The sequence below is a fragment of the Aspergillus fijiensis genome, assembly GCF_003184825.1.
Source record: "Aspergillus fijiensis CBS 313.89 unplaced genomic scaffold BO72scaffold_29, whole genome shotgun sequence".
NCBI classification, from domain to species: domain Eukaryota; kingdom Fungi; phylum Ascomycota; class Eurotiomycetes; order Eurotiales; family Aspergillaceae; genus Aspergillus; species Aspergillus fijiensis.
In genome coordinates this window covers 224,451-244,487 of record NW_024469005.1, presented here as the reverse complement: position 1 = coordinate 244,487, position 20,037 = coordinate 224,451, and the positions used below count along the sequence as shown (strand labels likewise).

General features: G+C 52.8%; 9 protein-coding genes across 9 annotated transcripts; 5 read left to right on the top strand and 4 right to left on the bottom strand.

The window, feature by feature from the left end:
• Positions 1 to 448: 448 nt before the first annotated feature.
• Positions 449 to 2,795, bottom strand: BO72DRAFT_448920 (uncharacterized protein). Its single transcript, XM_040944904.1, has 2 exons — positions 2,154 to 2,795; positions 449 to 2,079 (listed from the first exon to the last, which is right to left on the bottom strand). Exons 1-2 carry the CDS (start codon positions 2,460 to 2,462, stop codon positions 835 to 837), a joined length of 1,554 nt encoding a protein of 517 aa, XP_040800421.1. The 5' UTR covers positions 2,463 to 2,795; the 3' UTR covers positions 449 to 834.
• Positions 2,796 to 3,708: 913 nt separating this feature from the next.
• On the bottom strand, positions 3,709 to 4,704 carry BO72DRAFT_134034 (DNA-directed RNA polymerase II subunit RPB7). Its single transcript, XM_040939123.1, has 4 exons — positions 4,270 to 4,704; positions 4,131 to 4,211; positions 3,897 to 4,066; positions 3,709 to 3,836 (listed from the first exon to the last, which is right to left on the bottom strand). Exons 1-4 carry the CDS (start codon positions 4,516 to 4,518, stop codon positions 3,827 to 3,829), a joined length of 510 nt encoding a protein of 169 aa, XP_040800420.1. The 5' UTR covers positions 4,519 to 4,704; the 3' UTR covers positions 3,709 to 3,826.
• Positions 4,705 to 5,175: 471 nt separating this feature from the next.
• BO72DRAFT_134012 (2-hydroxy-palmitic acid dioxygenase MPO1) lies at positions 5,176 to 6,257 on the top strand. Its single transcript, XM_040939122.1, has 4 exons — positions 5,176 to 5,362; positions 5,435 to 5,458; positions 5,520 to 5,579; positions 5,641 to 6,257. Exons 1-4 carry the CDS (start codon positions 5,330 to 5,332, stop codon positions 6,091 to 6,093), a joined length of 570 nt encoding a protein of 189 aa, XP_040800419.1. The 5' UTR covers positions 5,176 to 5,329; the 3' UTR covers positions 6,094 to 6,257.
• A 1,759-nt stretch (positions 6,258 to 8,016) lies between these two features.
• Positions 8,017 to 9,670, top strand: BO72DRAFT_448917 (F1F0 ATP synthase subunit alpha). The gene is made up of 4 exons (XM_040944903.1): positions 8,017 to 8,074; positions 8,134 to 8,254; positions 8,322 to 9,575; positions 9,643 to 9,670. The coding sequence occupies exons 1-3, from the start codon at positions 8,043 to 8,045 to the stop codon at positions 9,573 to 9,575; spliced, it is 1,407 nt and encodes a 468-aa protein (XP_040800418.1). The 5' UTR covers positions 8,017 to 8,042; the 3' UTR covers positions 9,643 to 9,670.
• An 802-nt stretch (positions 9,671 to 10,472) lies between these two features.
• Positions 10,473 to 11,785, top strand: BO72DRAFT_379932 (methylenetetrahydrofolate dehydrogenase (NAD(+)); the record flags this gene model as incomplete). The annotated part of the gene is made up of 4 exons (XM_040941365.1): positions 10,473 to 10,669; positions 10,846 to 11,479; positions 11,551 to 11,640; positions 11,702 to 11,785. The coding sequence occupies 4 exons, from the start codon at positions 10,473 to 10,475 to the stop codon at positions 11,783 to 11,785; spliced, it is 1,005 nt and encodes a 334-aa protein (XP_040800417.1).
• Positions 11,786 to 11,946: 161 nt separating this feature from the next.
• Positions 11,947 to 13,233, bottom strand: BO72DRAFT_448914 (signal peptidase complex subunit 2). Its single transcript, XM_040944902.1, has 3 exons — positions 13,072 to 13,233; positions 12,632 to 12,930; positions 11,947 to 12,524 (listed from the first exon to the last, which is right to left on the bottom strand). The coding sequence occupies exons 1-3, from the start codon at positions 13,115 to 13,117 to the stop codon at positions 12,225 to 12,227; spliced, it is 645 nt and encodes a 214-aa protein (XP_040800416.1). The 5' UTR covers positions 13,118 to 13,233; the 3' UTR covers positions 11,947 to 12,224.
• Positions 13,234 to 13,330: 97 nt separating this feature from the next.
• On the top strand, positions 13,331 to 14,644 carry BO72DRAFT_448913 (ER membrane complex subunit EMC3). Its single transcript, XM_040944901.1, has 5 exons — positions 13,331 to 13,479; positions 13,554 to 13,587; positions 13,655 to 14,018; positions 14,097 to 14,258; positions 14,349 to 14,644. The coding sequence occupies exons 1-5, from the start codon at positions 13,430 to 13,432 to the stop codon at positions 14,540 to 14,542; spliced, it is 804 nt and encodes a 267-aa protein (XP_040800415.1). The 5' UTR covers positions 13,331 to 13,429; the 3' UTR covers positions 14,543 to 14,644.
• Positions 14,645 to 14,649: 5 nt separating this feature from the next.
• Positions 14,650 to 15,632, bottom strand: BO72DRAFT_448911 (uncharacterized protein). The gene is made up of 3 exons (XM_040944900.1): positions 15,616 to 15,632; positions 14,954 to 15,540; positions 14,650 to 14,891 (listed from the first exon to the last, which is right to left on the bottom strand). The coding sequence occupies exons 1-3, from the start codon at positions 15,620 to 15,622 to the stop codon at positions 14,799 to 14,801; spliced, it is 687 nt and encodes a 228-aa protein (XP_040800414.1). The 5' UTR covers positions 15,623 to 15,632; the 3' UTR covers positions 14,650 to 14,798.
• A 196-nt stretch (positions 15,633 to 15,828) lies between these two features.
• Positions 15,829 to 19,505, top strand: BO72DRAFT_430975 (MET18/MMS19 family protein). Its single transcript, XM_040943122.1, has 6 exons — positions 15,829 to 16,006; positions 16,099 to 16,372; positions 16,446 to 16,543; positions 16,606 to 16,745; positions 16,798 to 16,986; positions 17,058 to 19,505. The coding sequence occupies exons 1-6, from the start codon at positions 15,925 to 15,927 to the stop codon at positions 19,446 to 19,448; spliced, it is 3,174 nt and encodes a 1,057-aa protein (XP_040800413.1). The 5' UTR covers positions 15,829 to 15,924; the 3' UTR covers positions 19,449 to 19,505.
• The last annotated feature ends 532 nt before the right edge of the window (positions 19,506 to 20,037 follow it).

Sequence of the window (20,037 nt, the reverse complement as noted above, 5' to 3'; positions counted from 1 at the left end):
CTTGGCGAAATAAAGGGTAGTTACGGAGTGGTAAGAGTAGGATAGGTAAGATAGGTAGGATAGGTGATTATCTCCGTTATCACCTCGAAGGCGGTCAGTATGTAGGCACACACACAGCTGACGTAAAGACAGTGACTGAGTCAATCACACGCAAGTGAAGTGACGGATGACAAAATTCAAAGTATACGTAGACTGCATCTGATAAACAAGACCGAAAGGCAAAGTGGAAATGCGGTGCGGTTCGTTAGTTACTACGTAGTGAGAGGGGACAATAAGTTAACTTACTCAGAACTAGACCATGCAACCGCCCGTCTCACGGAAACCCCGACAGGTCACTAAACGTGGTTGGCGCGCCGGCCATGCTTACTACTGCATGAGTTGAGTCGGTTGACTCACTCGCTCGGACTCCAAAACCAATAGATAAGCAATGACATGGATTGAGGACAGGCAGCTAAGGTACAGTAACTTGGAATGGTCTTGCACACATGTTTTCTCTACTATACATTGATTGTATTTGCATTCTGCCTCACAAGGAATCAGGATAGTAGTTGACCCCATATCAAAATGCAGGGAAACGCTGTCACAAATACTAGACAAAGATTCGGCATGCAAAGATACATTGCTTGCAAAAGTAAGAGTTCCTCCTATCGATAGCTACGGACTCTCGGTTCTTTTCTGCTTCCGTATGTGGATGTTGGCCCCTGGTTTACTCCGGATTCGCTTGGCTTACTCTCAAGGTATACTCAAGACTTGGCGAAAGGTCTTGTTGTGGAATGGGTATATGCATGGACTGAGCAATGAAGCACCGCGCAACGCAGCTTAGCGATGCAGCGATCAATTTTCAGCACCGAAGTTCCAACTCCGCTGGTTGTGGTTTCTTACGCTCTGCCGCTGAGGGGGCGCCATCTTCGTGGGTTCAGGTGACTGGTCATAGGTATCCCAGGATGGCTCTAGCGCCTTAACGGCCTTTTGACGGTCTCCGGGAATAGGCTTTCTGTTTTCCGCGTTGCGCTTGCTATCGCGAGGCGACTCGTCGGCCATATCCCAGTGAGTCTCGAGCTCCTTCTTACGGTTGGCGCCATTGTTGTTGACTCTGGAGAGGGGCGCATTTGCGTTCTGGGAGAATTCATCGTCTTCCTTGTTGTCGAAAAGATGGTTCTTGTAAAGGCCCAAACCTTTGTTCTGGAATGAACTGATAATGCGGCCGCCTGGTCTCTCTTCGGGAGTCTCGGTCACCGAAAAATGAGTTTCAGCATCAGGACGGGGGTGCTGCGCCCGTGATCGAACTGGGACGGATGTAGGTTCCTGCTCATCATCGCCCCAACCAAAGTGGCGGATTTCCTCTCCTCGAAGTTGACGCTTGGGCTTTTCGGGGGTCACAAAGTCTTCAAAGTCCCAGTGAGGGGCCTGACGAGACACAGGGCGCCCAGGCTTCTCATGGACCTCCCGAGTGCTGTTATCCCCGCCAAGCTCAAAGTGGTCGTAACGTTTGGGGTGAGCCTTGTACGCAATCTGCTGGAGTCCTTCTTTGGTGGCGGCCTCATCATGATCGAAGATGCGCGAGGGTTGCAAGTTCTTGGTACCGGCCTTAGGGGGAATTCGCTTTCTGGATGGCGACGCGTCGGGAGTATCGTTGTCGAAGTCACCTTCGGTACTGAGGAAGAGCTCGCCGTAGTCACGCGCTGGAGGCTGGGCAGACGCAGGAGCACGCGGGGCACGCACAGGTTCTCCTCGGTCCTTGCTGTCCTTGCCTGGCGAGAGAAGTTCAAATAGGGAGTCAGCGGCATGAGGGTCCTTGATGTACTTTTTCCCTGGAGAGGCGATCTGGCGCTCCGGAACACGCGCTTTCTCCTCCGTGGAAGCAGGTGGGGCAGGCGCAGAAGCTGACCCCGGTCCGTGATCGCTGGGACTCGATGAGATGGCAGATTTGAGAAGGCGAAACTGGTCTTTGGCATCACGAATGGGCCAACCGCGAGCACGCGAACCGATCACTTCGACTTGTTTCAGTAACGAAGCTTGGTCCCAGTAGATGCGGACATTCTGGATCTGCTGCTGAGCATTGAAGCGAACAATGTGAACCTAGATGCATTCAAGTATCTGTTTAGTTTGGCACGGTCGTATGGATAGTGTACGGGTATTGAGCGCATATTTACCGTCGGAAAGGTAGCGACATGATCGGCCAGGAAATTGTCGTCAAGCTGAGGAAGGTACGCCCCGCCGCCAGACACAAATTCCAGAGTAGTTTCAATATCCAAGCAGAGAGAGTTGGTGCTTTCGAAGGCGTCCAGAATGGTCTCCGACTTGGTCTTAACGATGCGCTGCTGTTTGCTGAAATGGCTGACAATCGCAGCGTCACCGTCTACCTTAGTAGTGGTCGTGATGTAAACGAGGGACGCATCGGTGGCCAACGGAACCGACTTGGGGTTGGTCAGGAACCGGCTGTACACATCTTTCAAAGACATGATTTCTGCGACTGGGTTGGTTGAGTTTCAGAAACGAATGTAGAGGGATGCGGGGGAGATTCGGGAGGGAGAGGACAGAACACAGCCGGATGCTGTTGGCGGAGGGAAAGTGTGAGTAGAAAACGGCAAGATGTGGGGGGGAAACAGAGGTCAAGAGTGAGAAACTGGAGTAGCGAGAGAGAAGGAGAGAGTCGGTGTCTGAGATGTGAAAGAGAGTAGCGTAGTAGTGTCTGTGTATGTACAGTACCTGGTTAGTAGTGCTGAGGGACCCCCAAAAGAGAAGAGGGACAACAGCGCAGGCAGTGTGTAATGGAAGTCGTCAAGTCAGTGTAGGACGGGGAGGTGCAGCCGATTACTAGGTAGTCCCAGTCCACTCCGTCCTGATTCACATGCGTAATTTGGGCCCATGCTCTGAGGGCTTCGGTTAGAACACCTTCCTCCATGTTTACATATTTAAGGCAGTGAATGCTGTCAAAACACATTTATCTCCATCCAATCCCAATAACTACCTACATAGAGTACGGATCAGTGCTCCCTAAGAACACTGTCAACCTTCTGGTGTATCGAGAAATCCCCATAACATCAGCAGGATTCAATACTCCCATTTCCTGCCACGGACACGGACTGGGGAAATTGCCTGCGCACGGCTCCGATGATGGAGACTGGACACACCAGCGTTTCACATTCCGTTTCTCCGGCAACTGGTGATGCATTCGATCACTCCCCCACAAGCACAAGCAGCTGCATGATTAACACGCTGAGTGCAATGCGGGCATCTTCTCTCGTTTAGTTCTAGTAGTCCTTTGTGTAGTACAGTGCTTATACACTGCATACTGGGTGCCTACACCTGAACTAAGAAGTAGATCCACGACACAAACAGTCATTTCTGATCTATTTAATTATATCCAAGTTACCCCTCCCATATTTGATTTTGACTGTACAAAACAACGCTTTTTCTTTATAAAAAATTACGTAGCCGATCACGGCTCCGAGCCAGCCACCATCCGTTCTCGTCGTTCTTGTTTTGTCTTGTGTTGCCTTGCCATACACACAATAGCCATGTGCGAGACCGATGCTCCTGCGACGAGGCAGCCCTGTCCGCCTGCGCGGGCTTCTTTGCCAGGATAAGCAAGATACCATCCCCCCAAATGATATCCCGCTTGGAGAGACTGTTCGATGCGTTTCTGTAAGGCCTCAGCAAGCGCACCGTCCGGACATCAAGTTGAGTCGATGATGCTACGGTAGTCTCTATATAGCGATGCGAGTGGTGGTACAACGGGCTAAAGAGTTCAGACTTCCTTCGCAGCGGCTTCAATATCCTCGGATAGAAGAGAAAGGAAGAGGAGATTCTCAACCCAAGCAAACTACAAGGGTCTGGTGGAAAGTGATGCGCATCAGTAGACCGTTCATCCGTAGTGATAGGCCATAACTCACCCCAAGAAATCCTCTTTGATTGTACCAATGGCGTTGATTGCCGCAACGTCCGGCTTCACACCCAGGATCTTGAGCCGCAGGCTCGTTCCCTTCTCGATCACCTGGTCTGCATGATCCGTATACTGGGGCGGTACCGTGTTGGGTTCCCATTTGATGTCAGAGGGAATGTTCTTTTCATCAGTCCGTTAGCGTTCAAGTTCAGACCACCCTCCGCACGCTTAATGTTCGGTATACCTTTCGCGCAATGAACACAGACAACGGCCCCGCCAGAGTGAAGATCCCAGTAGGTTTGACAGAGGTTACAATCGCATCAACCTGCAGTTTCCACGGTCAGCGTTGAGGTAAGCCGGGCGGGCGACTCTTCGCAACGTACAGTCTCGCCTCGGAACGGTTTCCAGATGATCGCACGGTATTTGATCGTGTACTCCGCTTGTCCGCTGCCGGGCAGCACACGTCCTTCGCCGATATCTACCATGTCCATGACGCAGATCACAAAGTGATCGCCCGTACACCGACCTTCCTCCTCCTCATTTAACCGGGTGATGAGATATTCCCGCATGTTGGGTCCGAAGAAGGACGGATGCAAGGTAATAACCTTGACTTCTTCCTTGAGGAAGAACATGATGTCTGATCTTCCTTTTGCTTTCCAAGATTGCACGCGCGATGATCGGAGGTCGAAGATGCGGTTGACACGAAGAATGGTACCCAGTAGCGTTGGTTATCAATGTCTAGGTCGGAGCGAACGAAAGCGCTTTTAGTCGCTTTAATGGTTTGAGTGAGACGGAGTCAATATGCAGGAATCGTGTAGCGATTGTGATCGTGGTGCTAAATGCGCAAAGAGCAATGGCAATTGACGCTCAAGGATTAGTATCAACAACTCGTAGCGCGCGTAAAATTTGGTAGAAGACGTGTTAAACAAAGAACAATGCAGAGGTGGAGTTGAACAAAAAAGTGACCCCGGTCTGAAAGAGAACTGAAGGCAGCCCACGGAACTTCAAGAGCGACCAGGTGATTTGACTCCGCTGTCAATCGAGCGACAATCACCGTGTCTGATCCGCGGGAGCTCGCCCGAGTCACATGACGAGGGCGGAGGGTAACGTGAGTTACCGTACACATACACATCATGACGCCCAGGGTGCTGGATTGGTGGGTAATCTGCTTCCTCGTGAGAGAATTTCAGTACCTCGGAGGTACAATCATGAGACGAAGGGTGTAAGAATTCACAATATCCTCGGCCCTTGTTGAGTCTCTGTACAACGAATGACGTTTGCACAAGCAACGAACGGTTTGGCATAAAATGTCTTATCCTTCCACCTGATCAGGCAACACCTTGTAGTGGGGAGGAAAAGTAGCTTCTCGGTCTGGATATCGGTCTTCTCCATCTCACTGCTCTTCGCCTTGCCCGACAAGACCCCTGCATCTTCAGTGTCACCATGGCTTTGAATCTCGAGAAGCAGCTACTCTTTGTGAGGCCCATTCTGCGGCACCCGCCGCCCCTCCGGTCAACAGACTCAGTCGCTAACTAAAACATCTTCCAGTATGGCGCCTACCACAATAATCCCGTACGTGCAAAGCTCTTCTATATATCCTCGCAAGGCTCAGTTCCTGACTTTCTTCTTTCAGGTGAATGTTGCGATTCACATGACATGTGTGCCGATACTTCTCTTCACTGGCATTGCCCTGGTATGACACTCAACCCCGGACAACACAGCAACAGACGCCCTGATAACGTGCTACTTTCTAGGCATCTAACACACCAACCCTCATCCCCACGCCTGAGGCTTTGCAGGTTGAGAACCTGCCTCTCAACCTTGGGACGATCGCTGCCATAGTATACTCGACGTTTTACATCCTTTTGGAGCCCGTAGCAGGGGCCCTAGCGACGCCGCTCATCATCGGCAGTGCAGCCGGTGCGAATCACCTTCTCAGTACCTACGGCACGAGCGCCAACTACTGGTTTGGTGGCATTCACGTGGTTTCGTGGTTGGCGCAATTCGTCGGCCATGGTGCCTTCGAGAAACGGGCCCCTGCACTGCTGGATAATCTGGTGCAGGCTCTGCTGCTCGCTCCCCTTTTCATCTGGATGGAGATTCTGTTCTTCTTCGGGTATCGCCCTGAGCTGAAGAAGAGGTACCATGAGAGTGTGAACAAGGAGGTCGCGGCATTCAAGGCTCAGCAGAACAAGGCAAGCAATTGATCGGACCGCAAATCCAGTATGAGAGCCATAAGTGGTCCTTAGTCTTCGGTGGTAATCAAGGTTGTCTGGCTATTTCCAAAGCGACAATAGCGGTCTTTCCAATTTGGCAGCATGTCTACAAGGTGATGATGGAACGTCTGAGTGCAGTAAGTAGTGTTTTGAGAATGCATGGTGAAGTCCATGACAAAACTTTGTCTGATGGTTGGTACCATGAGTGAGTTGCAGATTCTCAAGTAAATAAAGCAAATGTTGTCTGAACTGGTAGGTTCAAGCTACTGTACTGGAGTAGGAATCTTAGACCTCAGGTTAAAGTGGAGCATGATGTAAGTTACTGAAATCGGAAAAGGATTGGAGGGGGTGACAGGGTTTGCTGCGGCAAGGTTCGGGTTGGCACCCAAGGGCCATTGAGCGACGCCAGTAACCTACTCCGTAGAGGTACTAAGAAAGGAACTGCAACCCATGAGAGAAGATAGATAGAGAAGAGACAATCTAGAATAGAAAAGAGGCTGTGAAAACGACGTCTCAACCGATTGACCGCCTGGAAGGGTTTTTCCGTTGTAGGCATGGACAGCACAGTAACTAGTAGATGGAGATGGAGACGGGGAAAGAATTCCCACCGGAACAACCGGTCAAGCAAAAAGCAAGGCAATTTTTGGTTTGGTGGCACTGGCACTGTCACTGGCACTGGCTGGCACTGGCTGGCACTGGCTGGCACTGGCATTCGTGGGCAGCTACTAGACTAGCAGGGCCTCTGTGCTTGCTGCAGTGCGCGGGCTGCTGCGGGCGGTTGCTGCGACGAAAATGCAGATGAGTAAGCCAGCCAGCCAGCGAGCCAGCAGTATCCGCAGATCCGAGAGTGAGAGAAACTGAAATACAGTGGAAATGAAAATTGGGAACGGACAGGTGGCCCGGGAGAGCCTAGTAACCAAGCAACCAGCCACGGCGTGCTAGGTATGTTTCAACCCATTTATTTTTCTGAAGACCAAAGTATAGGTTTATCTTACGGGGACTAGAATCATTCAGAAGAATAGAGATGTAATGTAAAGGTAAAATCAGATAGACGATCGTTTTGTACAAATAAAAAAATAATAAATACATCACCCGGCGTTTTCGTTTTCTTGGGGACGGGTGGGTTGTCCCGTGAGCGCACTAGGGCGGCTTCGGAGGTTGGTGAGGCTCGGCAAACTAGGATTAGTGCCAGTTCTGAGAGAGAATCCCTCCCAACCCCGACGACAAAGCTCTCCTCTCCTCCATCCACAATCCTTTCTCCTCTTCTTCCCTTTCCCCCCCTCCCCCCCCAATTACATCTCTCCTTCAGAGAAACCACTCTCCCACACCTCTGAACCCTTTTCACAATGTTCAGGAACGCTTTGCGGCAGTCTAGCCGCACCGTTGCGGCTGCCTCTGCCACTGGCAGAATCGCTTCCGTGAGTCTCATCCCTGTCCCAAGTCGACATCGTCCATTCAATTCGACCTTCTACATCGGGGAAGTCATCTCAATGATACTTCCAATCGCCTCTCTACCCATCGCAATGCATGCTATCAGCTTTTGACGCGTTTTGACTGCGTGGTTGTGGTGTTGACAAATTTTGCCTACGTCTTCAGGTTCGCGCCGCTGTTCCCGGCCCCATCTCTGGTGCCTCCAAGCAGATCCGCTCCTATGCTGCTGAGGCCAAGGCCTCTCCCACTGAGGTCTCTTCCATCCTCGAGCAGAGAATCCGTGGTGTTCAGGAGGAGGCTGGTCTTGCCGAGACTGGACGTGTCCTTTCCGTCGGGTACGTGACGAAATCCCTCTGGTGAAAAATTTGGACGCGCCTTCAATATCATCGAATCCATCGAGAAACCATCGAGAAACTATCCAAACTTCGGCCGTCAACATTTCTATCGGGGGAATCCTACCCAACTAACACGATTATGACAATAGTGACGGTATCGCTCGTGTCCATGGCATGACCAACGTCCAGGCTGAGGAGCTGGTCGAGTACGTGCACCCCCTTACTACTGAGAAAATGATATATCAGGTCACTAACAATTCCCCAGGTTCGCCTCCGGTGTTAAGGGTATGTGCATGAACCTCGAAGCCGGCCAGGTCGGTGTTGTGCTTTTCGGTTCCGACCGTCTCGTCAGGGAGGGTGAGACTGTCAAGCGTACCGGAGAGATTGTATGTTACCATTTGAACCCGATTTTCAAGCCATTTGACCCGGATTTATGCTAATACCTCCAATTAGGTTGATGTTCCCGTTGGTCCTGAGATGCTCGGCCGTGTCGTCGACGCTCTCGGTAACCCCATCGATGGCAAGGGTCCCATCAACACCAAGGCCAAGAGCCGTGCTCAGCTCAAGGCCCCTGGTATCTTGCCCCGTCACTCCGTCAACCAGCCCGTCCAGACTGGTCTTAAGTGTGTCGACTCCATGGTCCCCATCGGCCGTGGTCAGCGTGAGTTGATCATTGGTGACCGTCAGACCGGTAAGACCGCTGTCGCCCTCGACGCTATCCTCAACCAGAAGCGTTGGAACAACACCTCCAGCGACGAGAGCAAGAAGCTGTACTGTATCTACGTTGCCGTCGGTCAGAAGCGTTCCACCGTCGCTCAGCTCGTCAAGACCCTTGAGGAGAACGACTCCATGAAGTACTCCATCATCGTTGCTGCTACCGCCTCCGAGGCTGCTCCCCTGCAGTACCTTGCTCCCTTCACTGGTTGCGCCATGGGTGAGTGGTTCCGTGACAACGGCCGCCACGCCGTCATCATCTACGACGATCTCTCCAAGCAGGCCGTCGCCTACCGTCAGATGTCTCTTCTGCTCCGTCGTCCCCCTGGACGTGAGGCCTACCCCGGTGACGTTTTCTACCTCCACTCTCGTCTCCTCGAGCGTGCTGCCAAGATGAACGACAAGCACGGTGGTGGTTCCCTCACTGCCCTCCCCGTCATTGAGACCCAGGGTGGTGATGTGTCTGCCTACATTCCCACCAACGTCATTTCCATCACTGACGGCCAGATCTTCTTGGAGGCTGAGCTGTTCTACAAGGGTATCCGCCCTGCCATTAACGTCGGTCTGTCCGTCTCCCGTGTCGGTTCCGCTGCCCAGGTCAAGGCCATGAAGCAGGTCGCCGGTTCCCTGAAGCTGTTCTTGGCTCAGTACCGTGAGGTTGCTGCCTTCGCCCAGTTCGGTTCCGATCTCGATGCCTCCACCAAGCAGACCCTCAACCGTGGTGAGCGTCTCACCGAGCTTCTCAAGCAGAAGCAGTACTCTCCCATGTCCGTCCCCGACATGGTTCCCCTGATCTTCGCTGGTGTCAACGGTTACCTTGACTCCATCCCCGTCGCCAAGATCCTCACCTGGGAGTCCGACTTCCTTGCTCACCTCAAGAGCAACCACCCCGAGATCCAGGAGACCATTGAGAAGGAGGGCCAGGTCAGCAAGGACCTCGAGGCTCAGCTCAAGGAGGTCATTGTCAACTTCAACAAGTCCTTCAACGCATAGGTGAGCAAATGGCCTCTGGGTGATTAGTCCACCGTGTACTGTTTTTATCCTGACTCTATCTGTATAGACAAGATAGCTTGTACAATTTGAGACCATTGTTTTGTTTTGTTGTTAAAACCCGGAGCTTCGGATCGGTCGAACACGGCGCTGGATGTAACCGCATCTTTCCTGATGGTATACCCATCTGATATTCTGTAGCTATGACGCAAGGTAAAACGGTGGGACGAGGAAGGCAAAAAGATACGATTAATATCCTGTACGTTTAGATCTTTTCGCGCGACAAATGAAAGGGGTAGTGGGAACAGATTCAATGACTTTGGATCCGGAATGGTCCAGCTGGTCTTTGCCCATGATCCCGCCATTGTCTACATATATGCAGCCTGAATATGATTTCTTTTGTTCCTTTGACCGGCTTGCCAGTCTCTCCGGTGGGGACTGTAATCGAAGCCCCAATCTCCAATCTTGTCAATAATCCGGGGTAAAGAAGGGGGCAAACGTAGAGGGCGAGATCGATTTCGGCATCGAAGGAGCAGACATGGACCGGGCACGGCATTGCCGCGCATTGCCCCGGTTTCTAATTACTGTCTGATTCTGGTTTCCATGTGGTAAGAGCTTGGGACCAGATTCTCCACCAATTTAGTTCGAATATCTGCACTACTAGATACTTCTTGCTCAGGCTAATTCAATTCGTAGAATAGTGCGCTGGTCCTTCAATGACTGGCTCCGATGGGCGGCCGAATGCGGGCATGCCTTTTTTTTTATCGATAAGCGAGCGGCGGTCTTTCCATCCCAAATTTTTCTTCCATACCCCTCCAACCATAGTCCATCTCAATCCACCCAAAAGGCTACCAATCGACTTTGTTGAATTGTTTGCACAATTTCTCTATCATCGCCCAGATGGCTTCTGCTACAAACTCGGCTCCGGCCTCCTGCAAGGTCATGCTTTCCAAGCATGTTGCCAATCGCCTGCTCGAGGAGGTCCAGGAGGGTGTGAAGATGCTTGAGAAGCCGCCTCACCTGGTCGGATTCCTTGCAAACAACGACCCTGCGGCTTTGATGTATGCCCAATGGACGGAGAAGACTTGCATCGAAAAGTGAGCACTCTTTCCCATATTCTTTTCGTTGGGCGTCTCCGTTTCTTTCTTCTGAAGCGTCGCCCCTATGACTCCCCCAATCTGCGATGTCGGAGCCGGTGCGGCAAGCGGTGGCATCGGGGGTCATATATGAGTCACGTCGTAGCTAATGTAGTCTTTGTTTCTTTATCGTATAGTGGTTTCCGCTACTCCCTCCGTGAAGTTGCCCGGGACGATCTCGAGCAAGCCATCCTCAATGCCAACGTCGATCCCGATGTTGACGGCATCATCGTATACTACCCCATCTTCAACAACCGCCAGGACCAGTACCTGCAGCAGATCGTCGACGTATCCAAAGATGTAGAGGGTCTCACCCACCGGTACATCTTCAACATGTACCAGAACATCCGCTTCCTGGACCCGGAAACCAAGCGTCAGAAGTGCATCCTCCCCTGCACTCCCCTGGCCATCATCAAGATCCTCGAGTACCTGAACATCTACAACACGATATTGCCCTACGGCAACCGTCTTTTCGGCCACACCATCTGCGTGGTGAACCGCTCCGAGGTGGTGGGACGCCCGCTCGCCGCGTTGTTGGCCAACGATGGTGCCTGCGTGTACAGTGTCGACGTCAACGGCATCCAGAAGTTCACGCGTGGTGAGGGCCTGAAGAAGGGCAGACACGAGGTCGTGGAGCTCGAAGGCAAGACCCTGAAGGACGTTGTGCCCCTCTGTGATGTTGTCATCTCCGGTGTCCCCGGTGAGAAGTACAAGTTCGACACCAGCCTTCTCAGAGAGGGTGCTGTGTGCGTCAACTTCTCCAGCGAGAAGGTATGTTTGCCAATCGATCCATAGAGGTCTATCTTTATACTGCAGATATATCTGACATTGATGTGAAACAGAACTTCGGACCCGAGGTGAAGGAGAAGGCGTCCATCTTCGTGCCTTCCACTGGAAAGGTGACGATCGTTGTCTTGCTTAGAAACCTGTTGGTAAGTAGGACATTCTCGCATCATCTTGATGAAGAGTCCAGCAGCTCACCGTTACACACAGAGACTCATCCAGAACAAGAGAATGGATGATGTGAAACCCGCCGAGGCCACTGAGCGCCCGGGCACTCTGGAAGCTGCCTCGTAAAAAACCCTCAGTGGCGATACCTCTTTTTCATTCCACAAAAATACAACACCGAGAGACGATATAGCAGAGTTAGCCATAGATTTCTTACATTCCTCTATGCTGTTTGAGCTTGATGAACCCTTCATGTAAATCACCTTGTCAATGCGACACTGTTGCGCTGTTTTGATTATGAGCATTTGTGGATTGAAAAGTCTGGGAGGGGGGTAACCCTAGCGCTACAAAGACAATACCGTTGAATGCATGCCATGGAAGGTGGTTTTGTTCTCAAACCCCAGTCAAGCTACTATCGCAAGAAAACCCCGCAAGATGAGATTTGGAAAAGAGAGCCTGACATCACACCAGATACAATCCCAGACGTTGCGCCATTTTGACATGCAGATCCAATCACCCCAGATGTTTCTGTTTGTGGTAAAAAGGAGGGCTTATACGTCATGTTTCTTCACTTCCTCTTCGTCGCACTCTTGCCCCCTTCAACCTGCTCCGCCTCCTGAACAGCGACATGACTCGCAACACCGCCAGTCTTCCTCTGAATCTCATTCGCCGCAAGCCGCAGAATCTCAATCTCGCTCGCCAACCAGTCGCGGAGCGGCTGGATGTGGAACGTTCCGTCGGCCGCAAACCACTTCGTGAACGACGTTTCGATCTCTTTCTCCTGGATGACCTTGCCCGCCGGGGACGTGTACTGAACCTTGAGCTTGTAAAGCGGGGAATGCTTCTTGACGGAGGAGCGGATTATGATCTAAAGTTATCGTAGCAACAAAACAAGCATTAGCCCCCACATACAGACACTCTCGAATGGTTTGGTTTCTATTCCATGCAATGGGGGCAGGGGTCCAATGAACATACCGTTTCACCCGACTTGCGCTTGCCTCGAAACACCTCGCCCGCCTCGACGGCCCAGATCCAGTATGTGAGCAGGGAATTGAGAATGAAGTACGATGCGACGGCCGCCAGGATCCACGGCGAGCGAGTCGCCTCCCACTTCAGCATGCGGTCTGCGTAAAAGGTGAACCCGGCGATGGCGACGGCCGCGTAGCCCAGCACCAAGCGCACGTTCAGCATGGTGTTGTCTTGGGTAAATCGGTAGGGTTGCGGGAGGGTGGTGAGGTGCGGTGCCAGGGCATCGTCGGTGGTGGATTTCAGATCTGATCGTAGGGCTGTTAGTATGAAGTGGCTTCAATCAACGATGTAGCCTTGATCACAGAGGGAGTGGGCAAGCTGTTACTGCTGCAGTGGGAGTATTCGAGCAGCAGGCTTATGAAGTAAACATGCATGCATCAACTAACCATTGCTCGAATAAACAGGCACCTTGGGTGCCTCTGCGGACGACATTGGTGAGTCCCCTTTTTGGTAGGTCAATATACTAGCAATTCTTGTAATCCAGAGGGCTAAGCTTCTGGTAGTTGACGTTCCTTGAGATAATTTGAGAGGTGACGCGGCGGTCTTTGTCGGAGTTGCGGCGAGCTGTCCCTTTTGCAAGCTAAAGCGGCATGCGCCAAGGCAGTAAGGCCGCCGCCGCCCGTCCACCCCATCCAACTTCCGTGGGGGAGCTTCCCCGTTTCCCTCAACTTAGTTCACTCAGCTTCTTAGTTCGAATTGAGCGACGAGATTTCCCCCTTCTCTTGCAACCACCTATCAGTTCAAATGGCATTGCAGGGGGTAGAGCAGACGATCCTTCGGGATCCCGCTCTCTTGTACGTCGTTGATCCCCAACTCCAGACGAATTAAGGAACCTGGCGTGGGCAAGTCGAAAGCTGACTCGACCTAGCTATTGGATCGTATTCCCCATTACGATTGTCATGGTAAGCTTTCGTCAACCCTATTTGACTACACTACCTTCTTTCACAAACCGCTAAGACTTCGATTAAGATCCTCACCGGTATCCTCCGCCACTACGCCACCGTCCTGATGAACAACCCGCCGAAACCCGCCGCGACGCTGGCCGAATCCCGCGAACGCCTGGGCCTCATCCGCGGCGTCAACTTCCGCAACAACGCCTACGTGCTCAGCCCGGAGTCGTGCGAGATGCGCCGCAAGTACCTCATCTCCGCCTACCAGGAGGGGGCCTTCCTGAAGGACCCGGAGAACCGCGGCCAGCCGCCGGCGAACCCGATGACGGATCCCGCGGGCATGGAGGCGATGATGGGCATGATGAAGGGGAACATGATGATGATGATCCCGCAGACGTTGATCATGAGCTGGATCAATGCGTTCTTTTCGGGGTTTGTGATTTGTAAGTTCTTGTTTTCTAGTTTACTCCTTTGTGTGTGGTTGTCGGGCTCGAGAGCTGACTTGGGGGGCCGATGCAAAGTGAAATTGCCCTTCCCTCTTACCATTCGGTTTAAGTCGATGCTACAGTCCGGTGTGATGACTCGGGATCTGGATGTGAGATGGGTGTCGAGTCTTTCCTGGTACTTTTTGAATCTGTTTGGGCTGCAGTCTGTGTTTGGGTTTATCTTGGGGAGCGATAATGGTGAGTCAAGTTCTCGGCATGCGACACGGTTTTGTGTTTGTGTAAGGGTTAATGGGAATGATTTGTGCTAATCGATGGTATGCAAAACAGCTGCCAGCCAAATGGCTCAACAGATGGCTGGTATGAACCCTGCGGCCGGCATGAACCCTTTCCAGCCGGGTCAGGACCCCGATAAGATGTATCAGAATGAGGCGGAGAACCTTGCGGTCATGGAGCACTTCTGCATCTTGGATGGAATTGAGGAGCGCATCCTGCAGAACTATGGCTCCAGCGAAGCCTATTAATGTGGTCGTTCTCCGAGGGTGTAGACTTGCTTTTGCTGTGGTAAAGCTCACAATGTCAAGCTCGTATTTAGTGTGATGACGCAGATCAAGGCAATTACTTTGTTCTTTCAGAGATGTTGTACTACTATCAAACCCTAAATGTCAATACATGAAAATAGTGGCTGTTCATCATAACTACTTTGAAGGGTCGTCACTGCGGAAAGTCGCTCGTTCCGCAATATATATCTACATCCCAGCCTTCTGCCAGACGCTATACCTAATGATAATTGATCACTCCATCAAGAACCCACACCTCTCCATTCGAAACCTTCTCGGCAATACTATCAACCTCGACATCACCCGGTTGAATCTGTCCCACACCGAAATTAGCCTAATCATCTAACCCCCGATACCAGGTTGGGAAACACCTACCCGAATCTTATCACCAACTCTGGACCACGTCAACTTATCCCCGGCCAACGTCTCCGCCTCTTCCCCTTCCTTCCAGGGACTCGTCCCCACTACATGGGCCTTGACAAACCGCTCTAGATTCCGGGTGGCGCGATCCTGGCCCTCCTTCCCCTCGTACGCCCGCGCCTCCCCAAACCGCGCGATATCATCCGGATTCTCCCACGGCTTGCGCGGTAGCTCCTGGATGGCGCTGTTGCGCGGCGCTAGCACGGTGACGTTGTGGGCGGCGTCGTCGAGCCGCGCCTCGACGGCCTCGAACTGGCGCGTCAGCGAGGCGAAGACGTTCACGCCCCGGGTCTTGGGGAGCACGTCCGAGAGGATGATTCCTTTCCCATCGGTGTTTCCTGTGTCTTGGGGGTGGTCCTCGGGCGGGAGCACGACGTTGGTGGAGGGGTTGCTGCCCATGACTGCTGCTGCACCTGCTTGGAGGGGTAGTTGTCGGTGGTTGGCGAGCCACTGCTTCAAATCGAGGGTATCGCCTAGGCGACGATGAGGTCTCTCGCCGAGTGGGCGGGGAAGGCGCTTGCGAAACTGTAGGTCCCAGGACGCTGCGGAGGCGGTGGGGATGAGTGTTACTGTGAGTAGAAGAACTAGTAATATCAAGGTTATTCTCAAGTACAAACTTTGCATCTTGACATGGATGGTTAGTTGCTGGTGGTGGTGGTTGGAGATATATAGTTTACTGTCTATAGTTGCCAACGGGTGGTCAGCGGCGCGCGCGGGCCCATGACGCAACGGGGCCAGCTGGCGAACAACCCACACGTGATATCTATCGATAAGGGTCTTAGCCTGACAGCGTCATGTTTCCGGTCGCGGAGTTTAGCAAGAGCGGGGAGTGGGAATTTGAATCTCCCCATGCAAGTGACAGTATAACTCCTGGTCAATCTTGCGCAAATACACAAAACACGAAAAGATAACCCCACGCATCCAGCATGTCGGCATTGCAGACTTTCCTGCTGGTCGTGGACCACGATAAGCAGGAGGCCAAGCAGATTGCTGAACGAGTTGCTCAAGGTAAGTTTTTCTGTGAAATTTCTCACACACTCTCTCCAGGAGACAGGTCGGGTAGTGAGACTCTGCTAACTTGCACTCACGAATAAAAAAAGATGTGGAGAATAAGAAGACGACACTCATTGAAGTCGTGCAGTCGCTAGGGGAATATATCAACGATGACGACCCAATTCTTCGCGGCAAAGCGGTTTCCTACCTCACCGCGATCATCAAGGAGCTGCCCGCCAAGTTCCTCTCGAGGCAGCAGATTCAGGTTCTGACGACTTTTTTCTGTGATCGGATTCAGGATGGAGGGGCGGTTGCCGGGTTGGAGACGTTGCAGAAGCTGGATCGGTTCAATAAGCCTCTGGCTGAAGAGGTTGCTCGGGCGTGAGTTCTTGCTCTTCCCGAGTTCGAGCAATGTGCATTGCATGGGGCAGAGGGGGGGCTGACTTGCGCACAGGATCTTTGAACAATTTGAGGAATTGCAGTCTCGTTCCCAGTCTCAACGATTTCAAGTCTATCAGTTGCTGAACGAATTGATGCTGAATTACCGTGGCGGTGCGTTTTGGAGACCATCCTATCTCTCGGGGCTACGGGCAAGAGCATACTGACTAGTACAGCACTTCATGATATGGGAGACGAATCCCTGGTTGGAATTGTGGATCTTGTTACTGGCGAGAAGGATCCCCGGAACTTAATGATGGTGTTTTCCATACTCAAAGTGGTCATGGTGGAATGGGACATCTCCAACCATGCGGAGGTACGTGCTGCATGGAATCTGCTGGGCCGTCTGCCAAAGCTGACCTCTGAAGCTGCTGTTTGACTCGGCCTACAATTACTTCCCTATCACCTTCAGACCCCCACCGAACGACCCGTACGGCATCACGGCTCAAGACTTGAAGGACCGCCTGCAGGACTGCATTTCCTCAAACAGCCTCTTTGCGCCGCACTCTATCCCTTCTTTGCTGGATAAGCTGGATTCGACTTCACCAAATGTCAAGGTATGCTGTCTACGGTTTGGGTGAGAATTGTGGTTTGGGTGAGAATTGGCTTCAGGCTGACTTGCTCACAGAGGGACGCCCTCAATGCTTTGATCGCCTGTATCGAGTCGTACGACCCTAACACGGTGTCCCGCTATTCCATCACGATATGGGAGACCCTGAAGTTCGAGATCCTCAACGCCCAGGAAGAATTCCTCTCCGAGCTGTCCCTCCAGGTGCTGACGGGTATTGCTAAGCGTTTGTCGGAGGGTGTCTCGCAGATCTCTGATCAGTTGCCTCTTGCACAATATTTGCGCCCAATCACCAAAGAATGTAACGAGCAACTGCGGGAGCCCCAACAGAAGCAGGCAAAGCCTGCTCAACAGATCCTCGGCGCTATCTCCTCTGCTTCCGCCCCTGCATTCACGCTAATCATCCAGGCAGTTGTGGCGCCTCTCTTGACTATTTACCAAGAGGCTGACGGCATCGCCAAGCAACGAGCTCTCCTCGATACACTAAGCGTTCTCTTTGACTCCTCTATCAAGGTGTTCGGTGAATGGACCTCGCGCGACGCAGAGGTTGCTTTCGAGAACCCTCTGTTGGAGTTCAAGGATCAGTTCTCCGAGATCTTCGGCCAGGCGTTGATGGGTGCTATCAAGGAAGAGGTCTCGTTCCGCATCTCTGCGTTGAAGGGCTTCCTGCGTTTGTCGGTTCTGCGCGACTTCTTCCAAGACAACGAAATTGGCCTGTTTGTGCAATATCTCGACGAGATCCTTTTGAAGGAGGAGTCTGTTGGCCGTGACGACCTTAAGAAGGAGGCGATCGTTGCTCTGACGGAGATCTCCAAGCACAAGCCTCGCTTGATCCTGGACATCACGTTCCCGGCATTCGTGGCCACGCTACCTGACTCGGTCGAGGAAGCGGACAGCGGCTACCTGAACACCCTCGATGTGCTTGCCAAGATCAGTGTTGAGAAGGACATTTTTGAGACCTTGGTTCGAAGATTGCTCAGCAAGCTGAACATTCTGCTGCAGCAGGAGCAATCGGGCTCCGTGAAGTACCCCCGTGCGATCCTCCTCACTATACTTTACGTTATGAACCAGAGAAAGATGGAGGAAGACCCGAACCTGGAGTTCTATTATGACAAGATCGTGGCCAGCCTGTGCCGCAGCGCCGCGGTGACTGCTACCTCAACCACGACGTCAAACAACATCCTCAGCGACGCCACCGTCCTTGACATCCTCGGACGCGTGTGCAACCTCCTTGTCCGAGCTCTGCCCAGAAACAAGCAGGACGAGATCGCGCAGAATGTCTATACACTCTTCACATCGGCCGCGGAGTTCCAAGCGGTGCCCTTCGCGCCGTCGCCCAGCGCCGACCAGAAGCGTACGATGATCCTGTCGACTTTCATTCTCGCGGGGCTCCCAGCCGACGTGCAGAACCTGCCCTACACCACCAACCCCAACATGTCCGCTCTCCTCACCGACATCGCCACCCGGGCCACTGGCGAGACGGAGCTGGCGACCCAGTACGCCTTCCTGCGACACCTGGCTCTCCTGGCCAACAAGTTCCTCCCCAAATCCGACCTCCCGCTCGCGTCGGACCTGTTCTATACCCTCCTGCCTCCCGGCAGCGAAACCAACAAAGTAGCTCCCGGCACGATCCACACCCTCTTCTGGCTCTCCAAGGGCCTCATCCTCCGGCTGGCCCCGACGACCACCCAACTCCTCACCTCCCTCCTAACCCTCGTCTCGTCCCCGGACGAAGAAACCAGCCTCACCGCCGCACGCAGCTTCTCGATCCTCCTACGGGACGATGAGATCCTCTCGGCCACCAACGGCGCCAATATCCGTCTCCTAAGCAAACAACGCGTCTTTACCACCCTGACCCCGCTCATCTCCTCCCGCATCCGCGAAGTCAACATCTCCACTTCCTCCTCCACCACCCCCCAAGAAACCCAAGAAACCCACCACATCAAACCCGCCCACCTAACAGCCCTAAGCGGCATCCTCTCGACCATCACCCCGGACCTCGTCCTTCCCGAACTCCCCACCTTACTGCCCCTGCTCCTCCAATCCCTCGACCTATCCACCCCGCACTCCACCCCCGTCCGACTCGCCACCCTCTCCACCCTCGCCGTCATCATCCGCGACAACGGCGTCCCCGTCATCGACAAATGCGGTCACGTCCAGAGCCTCGTCACCCGCCTCCTCGCAACAACCGCCTTCACCCCGGCCAACCACCACCCGAAGCTGCGGGTCGACGCCCTGACCTGCCTGTACCTGCTGGCGCAGGCGCCCACGGACGCGCCCGCGCTGGCGCGCGCCGGCCGTCTTTCGCCGCTCCTGGCCGTCAAGAGCCAGGTGGTCCGGGCGCTGCGGGCGGTGCTGGATGATCCCCGACGGGACGTGCGGAAGGCGGCCGTCGATGCGCGCGCCGCCTGGTTGAGGGGCGTGGATGATGCGCCGGAGGAGGAGGATTGATTTCCCTCTCTTTTTTATTCCCTAAAAGGTCTGTTCAAGCGCCGGGGGGGGGGGGGGGAATTTGTTGTGCTAGAGTGCAGGTTTGTTGTTTGTATATGTGAACCCCGGCTGGATTATAGATTTAAGAAAGATTCGAGGGTATCGTCTACCTGTAGTATGGTTTGATGTCAGGTGGGATGGGGGAAGGTGTACAGCATAATAACTGTACATGGATAGAATACTGATACAAATACAAATACAAATACATAGGTGTTTATAAAAGTGCTTAGAATTCGGGATCCTGTCGTCTAGGACCCAGGGCTCATGGCGTATGAAGGATAGATACATTTACAGTCAGGGATTTAGAGGAGCATGGTTGTTTTATGAGTACTTCAGGTGAAATCGGGTATATGGTACTATCGACTAGATGATAGCAGGCTCCCTTCGACTGTGCAATCGTCAGGATTATGGCATGATCCTCAATTTGATCACCTAACCTGACGTCCTCCGGATCCGTTATTCAGATGCTAAAAATCAATGTGCCAATTTGTTCAATGGAAGTATGAGGGAAGCCAAGTGGAATTGCAAATTGTGAACTTGGAACTATTAT